This window comes from Anolis carolinensis, chromosome 1 (assembly GCF_035594765.1).
Source record: "Anolis carolinensis isolate JA03-04 chromosome 1, rAnoCar3.1.pri, whole genome shotgun sequence".
Classification (NCBI taxonomy): domain Eukaryota; kingdom Metazoa; phylum Chordata; class Lepidosauria; order Squamata; family Dactyloidae; genus Anolis; species Anolis carolinensis.
The window spans coordinates 219,989,511-220,007,932 of NC_085841.1; the positions used below are offsets into that span (position 1 = coordinate 219,989,511).

The window sequence follows — 18,422 nt, forward strand, 5'->3', positions numbered from 1 at the left end:
TGGGATTTCTGGGAGTTGAAATCCAAAACACCTTGAGAAATAAAGGTTGGGAACCACTGATTTAGTGCAATCTGTATGTGATCCTCCTACTCACTGAGAAACCTAGAACTAATAAGGGACACTTGAATGCTTGCTTAATGGCAGTTCACTAGGCCAATTCTCCTCACATGATGTTGTTGTTCAATCACTCAGTCGTTTCCGACTATACGTGACCTCATGGGCCAGTCTACGCCAGAGTTCCTTGTCGGCCATCGCCATCCCCAGTTCCTTTAAGGTCAAGCCAGTCACTTCAAGGATACCATCCATCCATCTTGCCCTTGGTCGGCCTCTCTTCCTTTTTCCTTCCATTTTCCCCAGTATCATGATCTCTTCCTCAAACTTTCCTGTCTTCTCATGGTGTGGCCAAAATACTTCAGCTTTGCCTCTAATATCCTTCCCTCCAGTGAGCAGCCGGGCATTATTTCCTGGAGGATGGACTGGTTGGATCTTCTTGCGCTCCAAGGCACTCTCAGGATTTTCCTCCAGCACTAAAGTTCAACAGTGTCTATCTTCCTTCACTCAGCCTTCCTTATGGTCCAGCTCTCACATCCATAGATTACTATGGGGAATACCATTGCTTTAACTATGAGGACCTTCGTTGCCAGTGTGATGTCTCTGCTTTTCACTATTTTATTGAGGTTAGCCATTGCTCTCCTCCCAAGAAGTAAACGTCTTCTGATTTTCTGGCTGCAGTCTGCATCTGCAGTGATCTTCGCACATTGAAATTTAAAGTCTGTCATTCACATATATTATTATTAATCTGCTTTCAAGGCAAAGATGTCTAGGCCAGTTGGCATGAAGCCAGTATGAAAAGTACCAACAGCAGTAGTGGTTTCAGTTAGACGCCAACACAGAAGGCATGTGGAAGTGGATAATGCACCATAGGAGCTGTCTGGCTTTTCTTTATATTTGTGCTCAAGTTGGCTGGAGAACTGAAAAACCTCATATGTCTTGTTAAATTGTTCTTCTGTTTTTGATCAAATAAAATAATGAGATTGGAATACTGGAGAGATTTACTCTTGATTGCATGCTATTTTATTGAATAGTCAATCATTTGGTAAACCATTTGGAGTTACCACAAAATATGTTTCAAGTACATATGAAACGTAGCATTTGGGGAAGACTCAATTCAAATTATGCACTGAATCTATTCAGTGCATAGCTAACATGCAGAGCCATCGTGGCACTATAGTTTGGACTAGGGACATATGTAACTTTGATCAGGAGCTTTATATTCAGATAATTATCCTCCAGACCCTAGCAACCTTTTTTATGAAAGAGCATAATTTGTCACTAAGGCGACATGGAATAAAACAAGGCCATTAATGCAGTATAGAATTGATTTTATTCTAAGGCATAAACATGTCCAATAATATTTAGTAGAATGGTGGAAGTAATCAGAAATACCTAACTCACTCGGCTTAATGTGAGTATAAGAGCAGTTTTAATAAAGCTATACTTAAGAATATTCTGTTGTACGTTTTATTCCTTTGTTGGTGAAACCTAATCTGAAAAAACATAACTGCTTCTGGAAATACTTGCTTTTTTCTGGACATGACTGGTTTTCATGTATTGAAATAACTGTATTTAAAATAATAATAACTTTATTTATTATCCACCCTCCTCCCTGAAGGGACTCAGGGTGGCTTACAACCTTGCTGCCAATCTTTGGACTATTTGAAGTTTCCAAACTATCTTCAAAAGCAGCCCCACGTAGAGAGTGTTTCAGTAGTCCAGACAGCATGTAACTAGGGCATGGACTACCATGGCCAAGTGATCTTTTGTAAAAGTGATGTTTTGTAAAGTAACTGTAAACACGTTCCAAAATAAGCACATACGATAAGCATGTTTCCATTAACATTCATTAAATGTTGCATTTCGATATGCAAGTTGTTATGGTAGAAAAGCTTTGAGTTTGTATATCAAGTCACTGGGTCTGGGGTACCTTCTCTGCCTTCAATGAAGTTAATCTTTAAAAAATCTAGGATGGTTTTAAAGAAGAGTACAAATCCATGTTATGTTTTCTGTGCTATGAAGAGCATGGACAGATACAGATTCCTATATACAGTGTTCCCTCACTTATCGCTGGGGTTATGTTCCAGGACCACGAAGTAGGGACACTATATTTATTCTATGTGTGGAGGAGCAAACTACAGACCACTTACTACAATGCAGTCTGTACTTTATTTTAGCAGTTACAATATACAGTACAGTGGCAGAGAAGAAGAATGGAAGCTAAATAACCCTTGTTTATTTCCAACCCTTCCCTACCCTCCCCCTCCCTTCATTTCTCCCTTTCCAAAACCCTTTGCACACTGCAAAAACCCGCGAAACAGTGAAAATACTGCGATAAATTGTTACATTAATATTTATTGAAAACCCATGAAACAGCGAGGGAGCAAAAAGTGAACCACAAAGTAGCGAGGGAACACTGTACCCCAATTTTGTAAATGACTACAGAAAAAGTTGGTTTTTCTTTTGCTTCACCTCCAAAAGTAAAAAGTATAGTTGTCCTCCACATTTGCTGCGGTTGAGTTGCCTGCGTACAGGACCCCCATGAAAGTGGAAACCATGCAAATAAATAGCCACTCTTTTTTACCTGAATAAATATATATCTAGTATCTCTAGCTCCTCCAGTGTGACTCTATGGTTAACCTCTGCCAGGGATTAATCATACAATCATGCTGGAGGGCCTACAGATTTCTAGAGAAATGTTCTCTCTAGGCCTCTATAAGTCCTCCAGCATCACTGTATGGTTGACTTCTGGTGGACCTAGAGATTCCTAGAGAAAACATATTAAGCAAACCCATGAATAATATCTGCAAAAGCGCAATCTGCAAATGTGAAGGGCTGACTGTAAATTCCTAATGATGTCATATAATTTTGGGGTATATAGTATATGTAGGGGATGTTTAGTTCTGTAATAGTGTGCCATGGTTCCTATCAGCCCAGAAATGGTTGTAAGGTGACATACTAGTTTCCATATAAAAAGAATTATGGGACCAGCATTGTATCCTAGTCTTTATTTCATCAATGCAGTAGATACCCATTTAGAGTACAGACTGCCACCTAGTGTAAGTCCTACTGAGTTTGAAACCCCTATAGAATTTGCCCTGCCCTTGGGCTCAGAATAAAATGGTCAAGACAGGAATGCTCAGATTCTACAGACTCTCAAAAACACCATGGGGATGGGGACAAGAAGTTGTGCATGAAAAAGTCTCCATTGCCATTGAATACAATGATTTGCATGTATGTCTACATTCCTCAATTAAGGCTATCAATTTTCTTAGCTATACATTATTGATGCATATTTGCCATTTTAATTTTAACAGAGTGATGTATCATCCACTCCCTCATCCAGAGTAAATACTGTAAATCATATGTTTTGAGGTAATCACAGTTTTGTTTCTTCTTTGAATATTAATTGACTTATTTTTTTTCCTGAGAGAAGCGAGTTAATGAACCTTAAGCTTCAGCATGATTCTAACTTCTGTTTTTCTAGAAACAAATATTAGATTTTTTTCCAGCGCATTCCCTTCATTTTTGTAGTTATTGCAAAGAGCTGTATTAAGGTGCAGGCAATCTGCTGCCTTTGGCTACTTCTGTACAGTATTTTCTATAAGATGATAAAGGAAGTTTTGATCTTTGAGAAAAAACTGAATCTCTCTTACATTAATGTATTTCAAACTTTCCCTTCTGGGAAGAAAGCTCAGCTTGGTAAGAGTATGAGCTTTCTAGTGAGTGAGGTGGTAGAACTGTACCCAGATCTTTTTTTGTCAGTGAACAGCTAGTTTTTGCTGTTTCAAAAGGTCTTGCTTTCATTTTGTTCCAGAATTTCCCAGGAGGCATGTTGAGATGAAACTAGCAAAATCCATCTCTTGCCTAGGAAAAACCTGAGAAATTAATGGAGTCATCATAAGCTATCAGGTGACTGGAGCTCATCTAAAACTACCAGAAAATCCATGCCACAGAGGTGTTTAGACCAGGGGTCTCCAAACTAAGGCCTGGGGGCCACATGCAGCCCATCGAAGCCATTTATCCGTCTCCCTCCTCCTCCACCGAGGAAGGTGCGTGCAGCCTGGTGCGCGCCTTCCAAAGCTTTGCTTGTTTATAATGGTATTTTAATTATTATTTTATTAATTATTAAGTGGTGCTTTGCTAGTGCTTTTGGTGCACAAAGGCAGAAGGGGGTTGGACTAAAAGGCCCAAGGGGTCTCTTCCAACCCTCTTTACTATTATTATTATTATTATTGACAGAAGGACACAGTATGACAGAGCAAACGAGATATATATGCTGGATTTCATATCACAAAATCACAAGTCGAACACTTCCCAAGCATTTAGGACTGTGTGATATTATTTTATTTTATTATGACATAGCAAACAAGATAGATATGCTGGATTTCGTATCATAAAATCACAAGTCGAACACTTCCCAAGTGTCTAGGACTGTGTGATATTATTATTATTATTATTATTATTATTATTATTATTATTATTATTATTATTATTAACAACATTGAGGCTGGGTGGCCATCTGTCAGGGGTGCTTTGCTAGTGCTTTTGGTGCACAAAGGTAGAAGGGAGTTGGACTAAATGGCCCAAGGGATCTCTTCCAACCCTCTTTACTATTATTATTATTATTATTATTATTATTATTGACAGAAGGATACAGTATGACACAGCAAATGAGATATATATGCTGGATTTCACATCACAAAATCACAAGTCGAACACTTCCCAAGCATTTAGGACTGTGTGATTTATTATTATTATTATTATTATTATTATTATTATTATTATTATTATTATTATTAACAACATTGAGGCTGGGTGGCTATCTGTCAAGGGTGCTTTGCTTGTGCTTTTGGTGCACAAAGGTAGAAGGGAGTTGGACTAAATGGCCCAAGGGGTCTCTTCCAACTCTCTTTATTATTTTTAATTATTATTATTATTAGCATTAAGGCTGTATTTGTTCCCATTTTGTTTTTTACTTCAAAATAAGATATGTGCAGTGTGCATGGGAATTTGTTCATAGTTTTTGTTTTTGTTTTTTAAACTATAGTCTGGCCCTCCAACGGTCTGAGGGACCGTGAACTGGCCCCCTGTTTAAAAAGTTTGGGGACCCCTGGATTAGACGCTTGGCCTCCAACCTGCAGCAGTGGTAGGACAGAGTCCAGCCAGTCCAGCTGGGCCAAAACTGGTTTAGTCTGGCTGGACTGTATTACCCTTATATTTCCCATTGAATCAGTCACCACAGCAGGTAGACACAGAGCTCTTGCCTTTACTGACCATAGATAGAGGGGAGTCAGCAGGAAATGTGCCCGATGATAGCCAGTAGCTCTCCTGAGCCATCTGCTGCAGTGACGAGGGTGACATGGTTTTAATCCATCTCAATTTCCCTGTGCTGCTGATCGCAGGGAAAAGGGAATGGTGGTGTCAGCCCATTTGGAAAGCAGACCACTTCACATTTGAGCATATCTGATGGTCACGCCCTGCCCAAAGTGCCTGTGGGGTTACTCTGGTTTACCCTGTGTTGAGGACCAGAAGTCCCCGGAAGTCTGGTTCAATTCAAAGTTGTGATCAAGTGTAGACAAGCTCTTGAAAGCAGCCACGTGTGTGTGTGCACGCATTATTTATTATTTATTATTTATTATTTATTTACAGCATTTCTACTCCGCCTTTCTCACCCAAGGGGACTCAAGGCGGCTTACAAAATCTGGCAAAATTCAATGCAAAATTCAGTAAAATAAAACATAACACATTTAAAACAGTTAAGCATTACTTGGTAAAACAGTATACAAAGCTTAAAACATAAAATACTTACTGTATATACTTGGATATAAGCCAGCCCGAATATAAGCCGAGGCACCTAATTTTACCACAAAAAAATACTGGGAAAACATTGACTCCAGTATAAGCCGAGGGTGGTAAATTTCAAAAATAAAAAACGATACCAATAAAATTACATTAATTGAGGCATCAGTAGGTTAAATGTTTTTGAATATTTACATAAAGCTCAAATTTAAGATAAGACTGTCCAACTCTGATCAAATCATTATTCTCATCTTCTTCAATGTAAATGCCCTTATGTATCCTTTTAATAATAATAGAGTAAAATAATACATGTAATAATAATAATAATAATAAATACAGGAAAATAATACAAGTAATAATAAATAGAGTAAAATAGTAAATGTAATAATAATAATAAGATCAGAGTGAAATAATAAATGTATTAATAATAAAAAATAGAGTAAAATAAATGTAATAGTAGCAACAATAATAAAGAAAAATAATAAATGTACCATATATTCTTGAGTATAAGCTGACCCAAATATAAGCCAATCAGGACCCTCACCCGAGTATAAGCCAAGGGGGGCTTTTTCAGTCTTAAAAACAGGGCTGAAAAACTAGGCTTATACTCAAGTATATACAGTAAATTCATTCATCCAGAAACACACACACACACACACACACACACACACATAGGGTACAAATTAGGGAGGTATGAATCTTGTACAGAAATGGCACTACTGGCAAAACAGATTTTCTCCTTTCCTCTAGACTGCCCTGGAACCCCTGAAATCAGTTCTGAAATGCTTGGGAAATCTTGTGATGTTGTCTTACTGGTTGTAGGGATGAGGTGGAGGAGGAGAAAGGGAATTTAGACATTTTACAGTCTGGCAGTTTGATTTTGAATATAGCCTTGTAGCATTCACATAAAGAGAAATTCAGTATAGTCTGGAGCTGACTGATTTTGGCCCATCAATTAATGCATTTCCCAAATGAAGTACATACGCGTGTGAATAAATCTTCAGATGCACCCGTCTTCACACAATTGTCAGCTATTTAAAAACATATATCAAATCAAAATCTTTATTATGATCATAGATATAGGTGGGGTACAGTCTCATAGAAGCATTGTACATTAAAATCTAAAAGGTTTAAAAACAAAGGTATGTTGAAGGTTAAAACACAAAACTTTTTAGAGAAGGGAGGGGACTAAAAAAGGATGGAGATTGATGGAGGGGTAGGAGCATTCAGGACACAAGTCTAGGGGACTGGGATGGGAAGAACTGATTCACATTTCTGTTAGCTGATAGATTGTTAACTTTTGGATCCAGTCATCACTCAGCGGATTCTAAGTGCTGCTACACAAAACTTGGCAGCATTGTAGGTTATAACTGGGTTGGTATCTGAGAGCAGCAAGGTGGTGTAAAATTGTCCTGAATGGCCTGGGTAATTATATAGCAAAGGCAGGATAAGTCAGGATCAAATGTCCCTGTAGAGCAGGCACTGGAGGAGCACATGCTCAGTTGTTTCTATTTGAGCCAAGTCACAGGAGCAGAGTGTCTCTGCGTAAGGGGTCTTCCATTATCAGCCCTTGAGTATAGCTGATGGAAGGATGTGACATCGAGCCAGGATGAAGGCCCTCCAATGATTGGGAACCTTTAGATTTGTTAAGTATGCCATAGGGGAGGCAAGATATCCGCTGGCTTCATTGATAATAAAAGTTGGGGCGTGGGCTAGATCCAATTGGCGCTCTTTGTCTGAGATATGTTGTTTGATAAGTGTTTTGGCTTGATTGGGCTCCATACTGAGTAGCAACCCTGGAGAGAAGCCCAGTGATGAGTTTTTTGTTGCTACTGCCTGTTTCTATGTGGACTGGAAATCATCCTTCATGATTAGTGGGGCAAAAACGATCTTCAGTGAAATACACAACCTTTAGTGAAATACAAGGATAATGTATCCTTGTGATATGTGTTTATATATGTTTATATATATAAAAATATATGTTTTTGCCCCACCTACCTTTGTGATCGCCTTTCCCCCTACGAACCTGCACGATCTCTTTGTTCATCGGGGGAGGCCCTCCTCTCGCTCCCACATCCGTCACAAGTGCGGTTGGTGGGGACGAGAGAGAGGGCCTTCTCCATGGTGGCCTCCAGGCTCTGGAACTCACTCCCCAGGGAAATCAGGCAAGCCCCCACCCTGGTAGCATTCAGAAAGAGCTTGAAAACCTGGCTCTTCACTCAGGCCTTTGGATAAAGATTGCTCATCCCCATAACAATCCTTTATCTGTGACCATTCTTGTACCGGTTTGCACTTTTTACCTTTGTCAACTTGATATAGACACAGGGTCTATTCCCATGCCAATTTGCACTTTTAAGAATTTGCAGCACTTTATCAATCACCTCATGTTTACAATATTTAGATGGTGCACCTTACCCAGTCTACTTTTTACAACCTCTCCGTTTTAATCCATGTTTTTATTAGTTCTTGTCATTTGTTTTTATTGGCTAATGTTTACATTTTTATAATTGTGCATGTCTTTTGTCTATTGTTGTGTTTTATATTGCTATTGTTTTTATTCGGGCTTGGCCCCATGTAAGCTGCCCTGAGTCCCCTTTGGGGAGATAGAGGCGGGATATAAAAATAAAGTAGTTATTATTATTATTATTATTATTATTATTATTATTATTATTATTATTATTATGTGTATTATAGTGAGATTCAAATTCCCACTGAGCAATGATACTCATTGAGTGAATTTGCTCCAGATACTGTCTCCCAGCCTGACTTATCCCATGGAGGCATTGTGAACTGAAGCAGAAAAGAAGAGAGCCACGTATGCTGCATTTTGCTTATGGGAGAAAAGAGCATACATAAAATTTAATCATAATCCACCATAATCACCACAACAGCCTGTTTTTTTTTTAATTAATTGAGACTGTGACAATCTACAAAGGGGAGAATAAACTTTGAATGGTTGCTAGTTGTTTACTTCTTGGGGTGGAGGGGAAATTGGACAGATACCCCGTCCCTCAAGTTTAGTCAAGAGAAGAATCAGTTGTAATTAACCTTTGGTTTATCTCTGTTGTGGGCTAGTTCTTTTTCCCCCACAACAGAGGAAGTGCTTGTGCTGTTAATTAGTTTTTGCTCCGAACAAACACATCCATAGTTGCTGGATGTCATTTCACAAACCTCACAGCCAGACTATCAGCTATGAAATGCACAAGAGTATTTCTGTGTACCTTCTCATATTATGGCTCTGACACTTGAGTTCTGTTTGCTTTCCTGGCTGCTAGCTTTGATCAGAGTGTCCAGATATTGCCCGTTTTGCTTCATCCGCCTCCTGCTTTCAGTTATTCTACTGGATGTGTATTTTAAGGAGAAAATCTAAAACCCAGTTGAGCATTATTGTGTTTATTTCACTTCCTTGTCTTTCTCATTCACACACTTGCATTTTGTCTTGTGTCTCCTCTGTTGGTATTTACTGTTACATATTTAAAAAGCGGTCTTTTCTGACTGCATGTGTAAGAAAGCTCCTATATTGAAAATGTATTTCCTTTCTGATTTGTGCAGCAATGCTTTCTTTTATATAAGAAGTGCAGAAAGAGGGTGTTACAGCAAACACAGTCAGGTTTAACTATTCTTTAAGCCTGTTTCTGTCTCAGAATGGGAAATGGACAGTTAAATTGCTATGTGACAATATGCTATGGGCAAATACAATAGAAACTAAAATAGCCTTCATTCAGTGAAAAACTCTCTTTCCCCCTTACCCCTGTTTTTGTTAACTTTACTTTTTCCCCCAAATCCTTAGATGAAAAAGTACTGGGCTGAAAAGCAAAGCAAGTGGCAGGAGATGGAAGCAAAAGATCTACTACGTTTGGAAGAATTTAAGAAATTAATGGCTGAACAAGTGATTAAAGACAGAGAAAGGTAAAGTTACCTACATAAGATATCATTATAACTATGTTTTTTTATGTATGTTCAGTTTTAATTTAATCTTATTTCATGTTTTATGTTTTAGACCAGGCATGGGCAAACTAGGGCCCGGGGGCTGGATGTGGTCCTCTGGGTTCTTACCTCAGGCCCTCCTCATTTTCCTTGTCTTCTTGGCAGGACACAGCAGCCTGCTGCATCCTTATGCCAAAAAGATGAGGGAGGAAGGCACGTAGATGTGGAGAGCCCTCTGGAGCACTCTCAGCCACCATGTGTCTCGACCTCCTACCAACATAAGGACGGTGCAAGTGGCCCCATCCTTATGCTGGAAGGACGATTAGAAGAAGGCACGCAGTGGCTGAGAGACCTCCAGAGCACTCAACAGCCACCTGTCTCACCCTCCTCTCGGCATAATGCATAGAGGACAGCCCAAGGATTCGGGAAGGAGAATGGGGAGAGGGATCGGGGGAGGGGGGTTGGGGCATGTCCCACCTTCCTCCCAGGGCGAGCAGCCCCATTATAATGCTGGGAGGGCAACCTGAGGATGACCCAGGCCCTGCCCTGCCCGTTCCTGGCCCTGTCGACTCTTGAACCCTTTTCCCTACCGGGCCCGCCCCACCCAGTGTGTGTGCAGCCACCCCTCCCTCCCTCCCGACCCGATCCTCTTGACTGGACCCGCAATACAACCCCAAGAGAAAAAAAAGTTTGCCCATGCCTGTTTTAGGTACTATGTAGTGCTGTTTGTAAGCCGCCTTGAGCCCCCCCAGGGGTAGAGGAAGGCGGAATATAAATATGGAAAACAAACAAACAAACAAACATACAAATAAATAATACACATAAGAAGCAATCTTTATTGAGTCCCAATTGGAGAGATCTGTTTGAAGATCTTCTTTAGAGTTATTTCCTTTTAAAATTACTGCTCTATTAACCATTTAGTATGGAACAAAATAAATATGATTAGATTACAGTGGTGCACACAATTACTCAGAAACTCAGTGGCGTTTACTTCTGAACAGATTTGCACTCTTCTTTCTCATTCATACTACGTTGTTGATAAGACCTGTTTGAAGTCTGGTTTTGGGTCATGGTCACCCCAAAATGGCAGAATGAGCTGTCTCCTTTAACAACAACACCCATCTTCTCCCTCCAATTGTATGTTCTTGCCCTTTTATGAACATATGAACCTGTAGTGAATTAGCCCATCATTCCATTTTGCCTGGTACTATTGAATATGACTCCAGAAGCTGAAATCCGTTATAATACTGCAACTTACAACTTACTACTACCTTCTTAAATATTTTCAGGGCTACGATTTGGTCTCCGTTGCTTCACAGTGTGGGCCCAAACTAGTAGGTTCAGATGTCAAGGAAGAAGCTTTGACTAAACTTTAGAAACAATTTCTTGATGGCATGAGCAGTTCAACTATACACCCGACCTTGAAAGGCAGTGGACTCTCCTTCCGCAGAGGTTTTTAGGGAGAAGCTGGATGGCAAACTTGGCCAGCAGTGATTTTTTTCTGCATTGACTAGTGGTTAGACTAAATTATCCCATCTAGCTCTCTGATGGCTATAAGAGAAACAAACAGCTTTCAGATTCTGTCAGTTTCCAGTCAAAGGATATGATGCCTTTCAGCCTTCCGGTGGCTCTGATGAGGCCAACTAGCTTCACCTCCACAGCTCTTTTTGTGCTAGCATTCTACTAGCAAACAAAAGGAATGAAATATTTCTATTTAGACAGCAGTGTTCCTTTTTCCTGTGTTATGTTACACATTATAATGCTGCTTGTTACAGAGATAATTCTGTAGAACATGTCTTCTGTCTTTTCCTCCCTGAGGCTTTCAATCCATTCAGAGACTGGAAGACCTAGCTCAGGAAGTTGCCTGAGGCTATTGAAGGTCTGGTTCTTTGCCTACATGTTTTCAGTAGAGGTTATAGGTAACTATGGGAATGATAACAGTTCTAGCTAAAATATTCAGGTACTGGATCTATTCTATTATATTCTTTTGATTGATTGAGACGTCTATGTTTCTTTGCTAATACTGTCAGTTGAGTCAAGATGAAACAATTATCTGAAAACTAATGCTCTTTGTGAGTTTACTGAGTTGAGCTTTTCCCACTAAGCAGACTAGTTTTGGGGTCCCAGTTTGCCTCATGGCCAAATAATAACAGCTATCCATTATAGAGAAAGAGTCAACTTGTATTAGTGACCGTATTTGATACTTTTCACATTAATTTGGCAATTTGAGGCTGCAAAAAGATATGAAATCTGGAGACTGGAGGAGGGAATTTTCCTCTATTACTAACCTGCTTGCACAGTTCTCATAGCGAATGAGGAGAAGAGAGATAGGTCACTCCTGCATATTTTGATTTTCTTTGTTTCCATCTGCACTATATAACCCTAGAAATCCATCTTCCATTTGCCCTGACTTTGGGGGATGCCATATATATATATAACCAGGGATGAGGCATTTGATTGCTGGCCAGGGATAGTCGAGGTAGAATTAGCTTGGGTGTCCAATGCTACTGTTGTCTAAGACAGGATGCTAGACCATATCAGCTAAAGGAGTGGAATACTTTATCTGCTATTGACCACCTGCTACATCATTTATTTTGAAACATCATTTTTACTGTATTTATTTTGAAGACTTATAGCACAGTTTTCAATAAAACTGTTTTCAAAATGGTTTGCAGGGTGGAGGTAATAATGCAAACCCACAAATCTATGTTCACAAAAGTGATCAGCAGTGGTGCTGAATTTTCCTCCTGGAAAGAAGAGAGGTAAAGAAACCTTGCAGCCACTTATCTTTCAGCACATAGCTGGGTCTGGTCTTACCACAGTGCTTTTTCCTGGTTGTGGGAGAGTCCAAACAGTGTTTCTCTTTTGACCTCCTACATATAGCTGCTTTCCTCTCTGTTCATTTAATACCAAATAGCTTTCCTATATCCATGACCTTATCTTTCATTCACATTTCTATACTGGAGTAGAGAAACTCATACTTATTTTTGATTGCTAAAATTTTGTATTCTACCCTAGCTATTATTTTTCTCTCCTCCCTTGCCAACCCTACTTGGCAGAACAAGTTAGACCCTTTTGTACTTGACACAATAATTATTTCTACTCACAGCTACTTTGAATGAGGTTTGTTTGCCTCCAGTGGTTGGAATGCATATGAAAAATATAGGGCTTCTGAATGTCAAATCCATTTTCTTTATGTTCATTCTCAAGTCATTCTATACATTAATGTCAATTTACCTCATTTCATACATTTTCTCCTTACAGCTTGTAACTTCCTACCCTTTAAATAAAAATCCTTCATTCCATTCATATGTGCTTGGACTACTTTTCTCCCAGCAACTCACCTGCAATTCTTTTTGGCTCCAAACAAGAAGTATATTAGAGGTTTGAGGGCAAGTTATCTTCATTGATCTGCCTTTGAGCTCCATTTATTATATAACCTGTACTCCTGGGCATCAGTTCTGCTTAAAGCACTCACTTATCACAGCATATCCCTACTGACAATGGAAGGCACACATTTCCATGATCTGATGACCAAGTTGATCAATGGCCCTATGTTCATATTTTAAGTGTCAGATGAAATACAAAGCTGTGAATTCAGTATCGGTTTTGATGCCAATAGCACTTTTGAATTTCAGTTCTCTGAATTTAAACCAGTATTTTGTAAGCATGCAGTATCTTGCATAGTTTGAAATTTTGCCTTTTGAGTTTCTGTCTAGAAAAACTTTGAGATCCTTCAGGAGCGGGTACTTTGCTTCTGTCCTGGTATCATTTGCTCCTACTTGGCATTTAGGTTTCTCGTCATTAGGATGGGTACCCTAGGATATCTAATCATTTGGGATAATATATATCCTTCTAACTTTAGCTAGGTATTCTCTAAATGCTTTTTTATCTTGGAGTGTGGGAGATAGACCGTTGTAAGCATGTTCTCAGGTTTCTCGTGTATCCTGCTGCTTCGATATGAACTCTAGTTTTGATTTTTAAATTAGTCTTTCAAATAAAATTGTTTAGAGAGTTCTTTGAAAAGTGTAAAGGAAATACAGTTGTGTAAAGATAGTTTAGATCCCATAGCAGTAAACCACCCTTTATCAATTTCATTTGAAAAGTGTATTTGTTTGAAAATACAAGCAGAAAACTAACTCAACATGTTTGGAACTGCATTACATTTGCTAAGAAATATGATATGAGTTTCCATTGAAACCTTCTACTATCCTTTTGTTCATAAGCCTCACTTGCAAGCGAAAGACAAAACAAGGGCATATCCACTTTGCTTCTAAGCCAAAATGTAATGTCACAGGGTCAGATTTATGTTGCTAAATAGCTTTACAGACAGAGTAATGGCTGTGATTATTCAAATTAGTAACCACAGATGGGTGGGATAAAGACTTCAGAATATTATCAAGATGACTGGTACCTTCTTTATCATGGTTATTAATAATAGGAAACAATAGGGTCTAGAATAGCCTTAAATTATCAGTTCTTTAGCCAATGCTTTAAAAAAATCATCACACTACTTAATGAATTTGACTTCATAGCCCTATTCAAAGCTTTCCCTTTATAGGCTTTTGACTTTTAAATTTGATCTAGTACTAAAATTGATACTGTGCTCACAGACTTGTGCAATAATATTCACCATTCTTGAAAATAGTAGGAACAATTAAAAACTGTGAATCGCGTTGGTCTTTATGATATCTTTCGTGTGTTGAACATGAAGTTCTGACAATTCAGCTGCAAAGTATAGAAAAGACTGTACCACAACTGAATCCAACAGAATCAGCCAGAATGTCTTCCAGTATGGCATATCCCATTTTGGTTGATGTGTAGAGATTAAGATTAAACCGATGAGGGGTAACTTTTAACTCCAGTACTGACTTTCAGTCATGTATGAGGCACAGGCATGGTAGTTCTGGCAGTATTGACTTCCATGTAAGTAGGGCAGTGATTCCATTCTGGATTTTAAAGAAGTTGTCTAAATAACTTCCCCTGTTTTCTAGGCAAGGTTCAGCACTTTGGATCATTCCTTTGAGGTTTAGAGTGGATTTACCACTCCACTGACATAGAGTGATAACTTCATCTCTGGCTCTGATCCAACAAAAGGCATAATAATTTAATATGCTTGTACCATTGTTATGCTTTTGTAGTCCACTGACTGGCTGTGAATCAAAGAGGGTACAGTAGCTAGCTGCCCTGTCTCACTGAGTTTACTGTTGTATTATGAAAAAATTTAAACCCACAAACCAAACCAAAAATGGTTCGTTGTAATCTTTCCAAAGCATCTCATTTTTTTATTCAGGCAGTATGCGGTAAATCTGAAACATTTAATTTACCAACTCAGTTATGTTAGCAGTATAATATTTTAAAATATCCATTTTGCTATTTGGTGCAAGTGCGTTTCATGGAAGCAGGAGGTTGCCATACTGCCTAGGGCCAATTTGTCATTGTTGCATAGACAACCCGTAAAAGAATCTTCCCTTGCTTTTGATGTTATGTAAGCAGCTGAGGAATGGAGAGGACAGCCATGCAAGAGATTTTACCCAGAACAACCAGCAGTTCCGTGTATGTGTGTATGCATATGCATGCAGGTGGGCGATTTGGACTGAGCCATCAGCATGTGGGGTGGAATTAAAAATTTTCATCCCTAGCATTGCTTTTCTACCAGAGCCTGGAGTTCCTGCAGCCTTTACATAAAAGTAAAAACATTGGGACGTCTAATCAGAAACATAAAACATAACAAGTAATGTAAACTCTGAAAGTACTGTTCATCTGGACAAGTGTTGACAGGAACTACAGCATGTGTGCTTCTAAAGCAGGGATGAGAACTATACAGTCTTCAAGATGTTGTTGGGCAACAACTTCCAGCAGCATTGATCACCACCACCAATGGTGAGGAATGCCAAGGGCCATATCTGCAGGGCTGTATTATTATTGTTATTATTATTATTAAATGTATTTATATTCTGCATCTCTTCCAAAGAAGACTCAAAGTGGCTAATGCTAAAAAGCATACATATGTAATTTAAAACCCAAAGCATACAAACATTAAAATATAATTAAACACAGGACTTATTAAAATACATAATTGAAACCAATACAGCTATTTAAAAACCTGTTAAACTATATCAAACACAGCACTCCTTGGCTGTATTACCATACCTCTGCTCCAAAAGCTTATGAATCAATGTTGTTCAGACTAACTTGAATTTGGATAAGTTCTTACCTGTTCAAATGCATTCACAATGGCACATGATCATAGCAACGGGAGGTTTTTCCAAACTTTTCCACACATAAGACAAGCCTCCATACAACTCATTCTTCCATCATTCCATCCTTGAACTTCCAGTGCAATTCACATAACCAGCGTGCACTGGTTATGTGAATTGCCATGACCATATAGATTAGTGATTCCCAAACTTTGGTACTTCTATTGTCTTGTACTTCAACTCCAAGAAATCCCAGCCAGCTTACCAGCTGTTAGGAACTGTGGGGGCTGAAGTCCAAAACATCTGGAGGACCAAAGGTTGGGAACCACTGTTATTGATTCTGTGTGAAGGATGGCCATGATTCCTGAGGTGGTGGTATCACATAGAGACCACAGTGCTATAGTATGCAGCATATGCATGGTTGACTGTTAGATCATGGGTTTTTGTATATAGCAATCACAGCAAAGAATGAGAGAAGACATGATAGCCATGTACAAATATGTGAGGGGAAGTCATAGGGAGGAGGGAGCAAGCTTGTTTTCTGCTGCCCTGCAGACTAGGACACGGAACAATGGCTTCAAACTACAGGAAAGGAGATTCCACCTGAACATCAGGAAGAACTTCCTCACTGTGAGGGCTGTTCGACAGTGGAACTCTCTGCCCCAGACTGTGGTGGAGGCTCCTTCTTTGGAGGCTTTTAAGCAGAGACTGGATGGCCATCTGTCGGGGGTGCTTTGAATGCGATTTCCTGCTTCTTAGCGGGGGGTTGGACTAGATGGCCCATGAGGTCTCTTCCAACTCTACTATTCTATGATTCTATGATTCTATGTATGTGGAGTAAGGGCATAGTTGACTCGAAGCATTGGTCAATTGTTAGCTAAGCAACATTACAAATATGAACTTCATCATCTTGTTAGGAACCAGCGCAGGGCTAAGGGCTTCTTCTTCTGTATCTGGAAATAGTTCTCTCTGTACAACGAAAGCCAATATCTTCTTCACTGCTATAGCTTACATTATTATATTTACTCTAGAGCAGGGGTTCTCAAACTTTTTCAGCTGCGGAGCCCTTTTTGAAGCAAAACTTTCCTGTGGAACCCCAAGACATGTCTATATATTATATATTATATTATATATAATGTATATATATATCAGGCATGGGAAAACTTTTTGACCAACATAAACTTAACAGTTAACAGTATTTCAGTTGAAGATCCCAGGGGCCATCCTGTCTAACCCCCTTCTGCCATGCAGGGAAAGCACAATTATTATAGATTTATTTGTACTTAACAACACAGCATACATGCATATTAGGTCCAAGTGTCTGGAATTTGTTTCTGAATATTGGGCTCTTCCTAAGGGCCTAGGATATTAGAGGTATTTCCGCAGAATGTGCACAGTTCCAGGAAGTGCTGCCTTCTGCAGCACATGGATTGATATTCTGTCCAAATTAAGGCTTTTCCAGGGAAAGCATTATTATTATCATATTTATTTATACCCTGCTTTATCTCCCCCGAAAGGGACTCAAAGCACCCCCAAAAGACAGCCACTCAGACTTTGTAGTAGTAGTAGTAGTAGTAGTAGTAGTTGCAATATTAAAACAATATTATTATTATTATTATTATTATTATTATTATTATTATTATTATTATTATTATTATTATTATTATTGTTGTTGTTGTTGTTGTTGTTAGCAGAAACCCCAGGGGCCATCCAGTTCAGCTCACCTCTGTCATGCAGGTAAAGCACAGTCAAAGCACATCCAACAGATTGCACATCCAACAGCAACAACAACAACAACAACAGCAGCAGCAGCAGCAGCAGCAGAAACCTCAGTTTTAAACAAAGGCTGGATGGCCATGTGTCAGGGATACTTTAATTGTGCTTTTTCTTCATGGCAGGGGGTTGGATAGATGGCCTATGTGATCTCTTCCAACTCTATTATTCTGTGATTCTATGATTCAACTTCCTTCTGCCATATAGGAAAAGCACAATCAAAGCACCCCCAACAGATGGCCACCTGGTCTTTGTAATAATAATAATAATAATAATAATAATAATAATAATAATAATAATAATAATAGAAACCCCAGGTTCAGTTCAATTCCCTTCTGCCATACAGGAAAATCACAGAGCAGCCCCTGAGCCGTGGGAGAGAAATAGGGTTTTGGAAGCAAGGAAGGCAAGGGGGAAAAGATCGGAGTGTCATGGTGGAAGGTGAGGAAAAAAGGCTTTGGGGGCAAAGGAGGCCCCGGGGAAAAGGCTTTGGGGGTGAGGGAAGCAAAGGAAAAAAAGGCTTTTGTGACATGGGTGGTAAGGGAAGGAGCAGAAAAGAGGAAGGGAAGCTTGGAAGGAGAGGGGGAGGAGGGAGGGGGAGGGAAGCGCAGCGCCCCTCAGTATGTTTCACGAAGCCCCAAAGGCTCCACGGAGCACACTTTGAGA

The 18,422-nt window shown here is 39.3% G+C and overlaps 1 protein-coding gene across 7 annotated transcripts in view; it reads left to right on the forward strand.

Moving 5' to 3' along the window:
* The window catches only part of ccdc148 (coiled-coil domain containing 148), a 194,636-nt gene that overhangs the window by 151,884 nt on the left and 24,330 nt on the right, over positions 1–18,422 (forward strand). For all 7 annotated transcript variants that reach the window (XR_010001326.1, XR_507326.3, XR_010001327.1 and 4 more), the window contains one exon: positions 9,647–9,765. Coding sequence is in view for 3 of the 7 variants with exons in the window: in XM_062965431.1 (XP_062821501.1) it covers positions 9,647–9,765 (119 nt within the window). In the remaining 4 variants the exon portion in view is untranslated. The remainder of the gene's footprint in view (positions 1–9,646; positions 9,766–18,422) is intronic.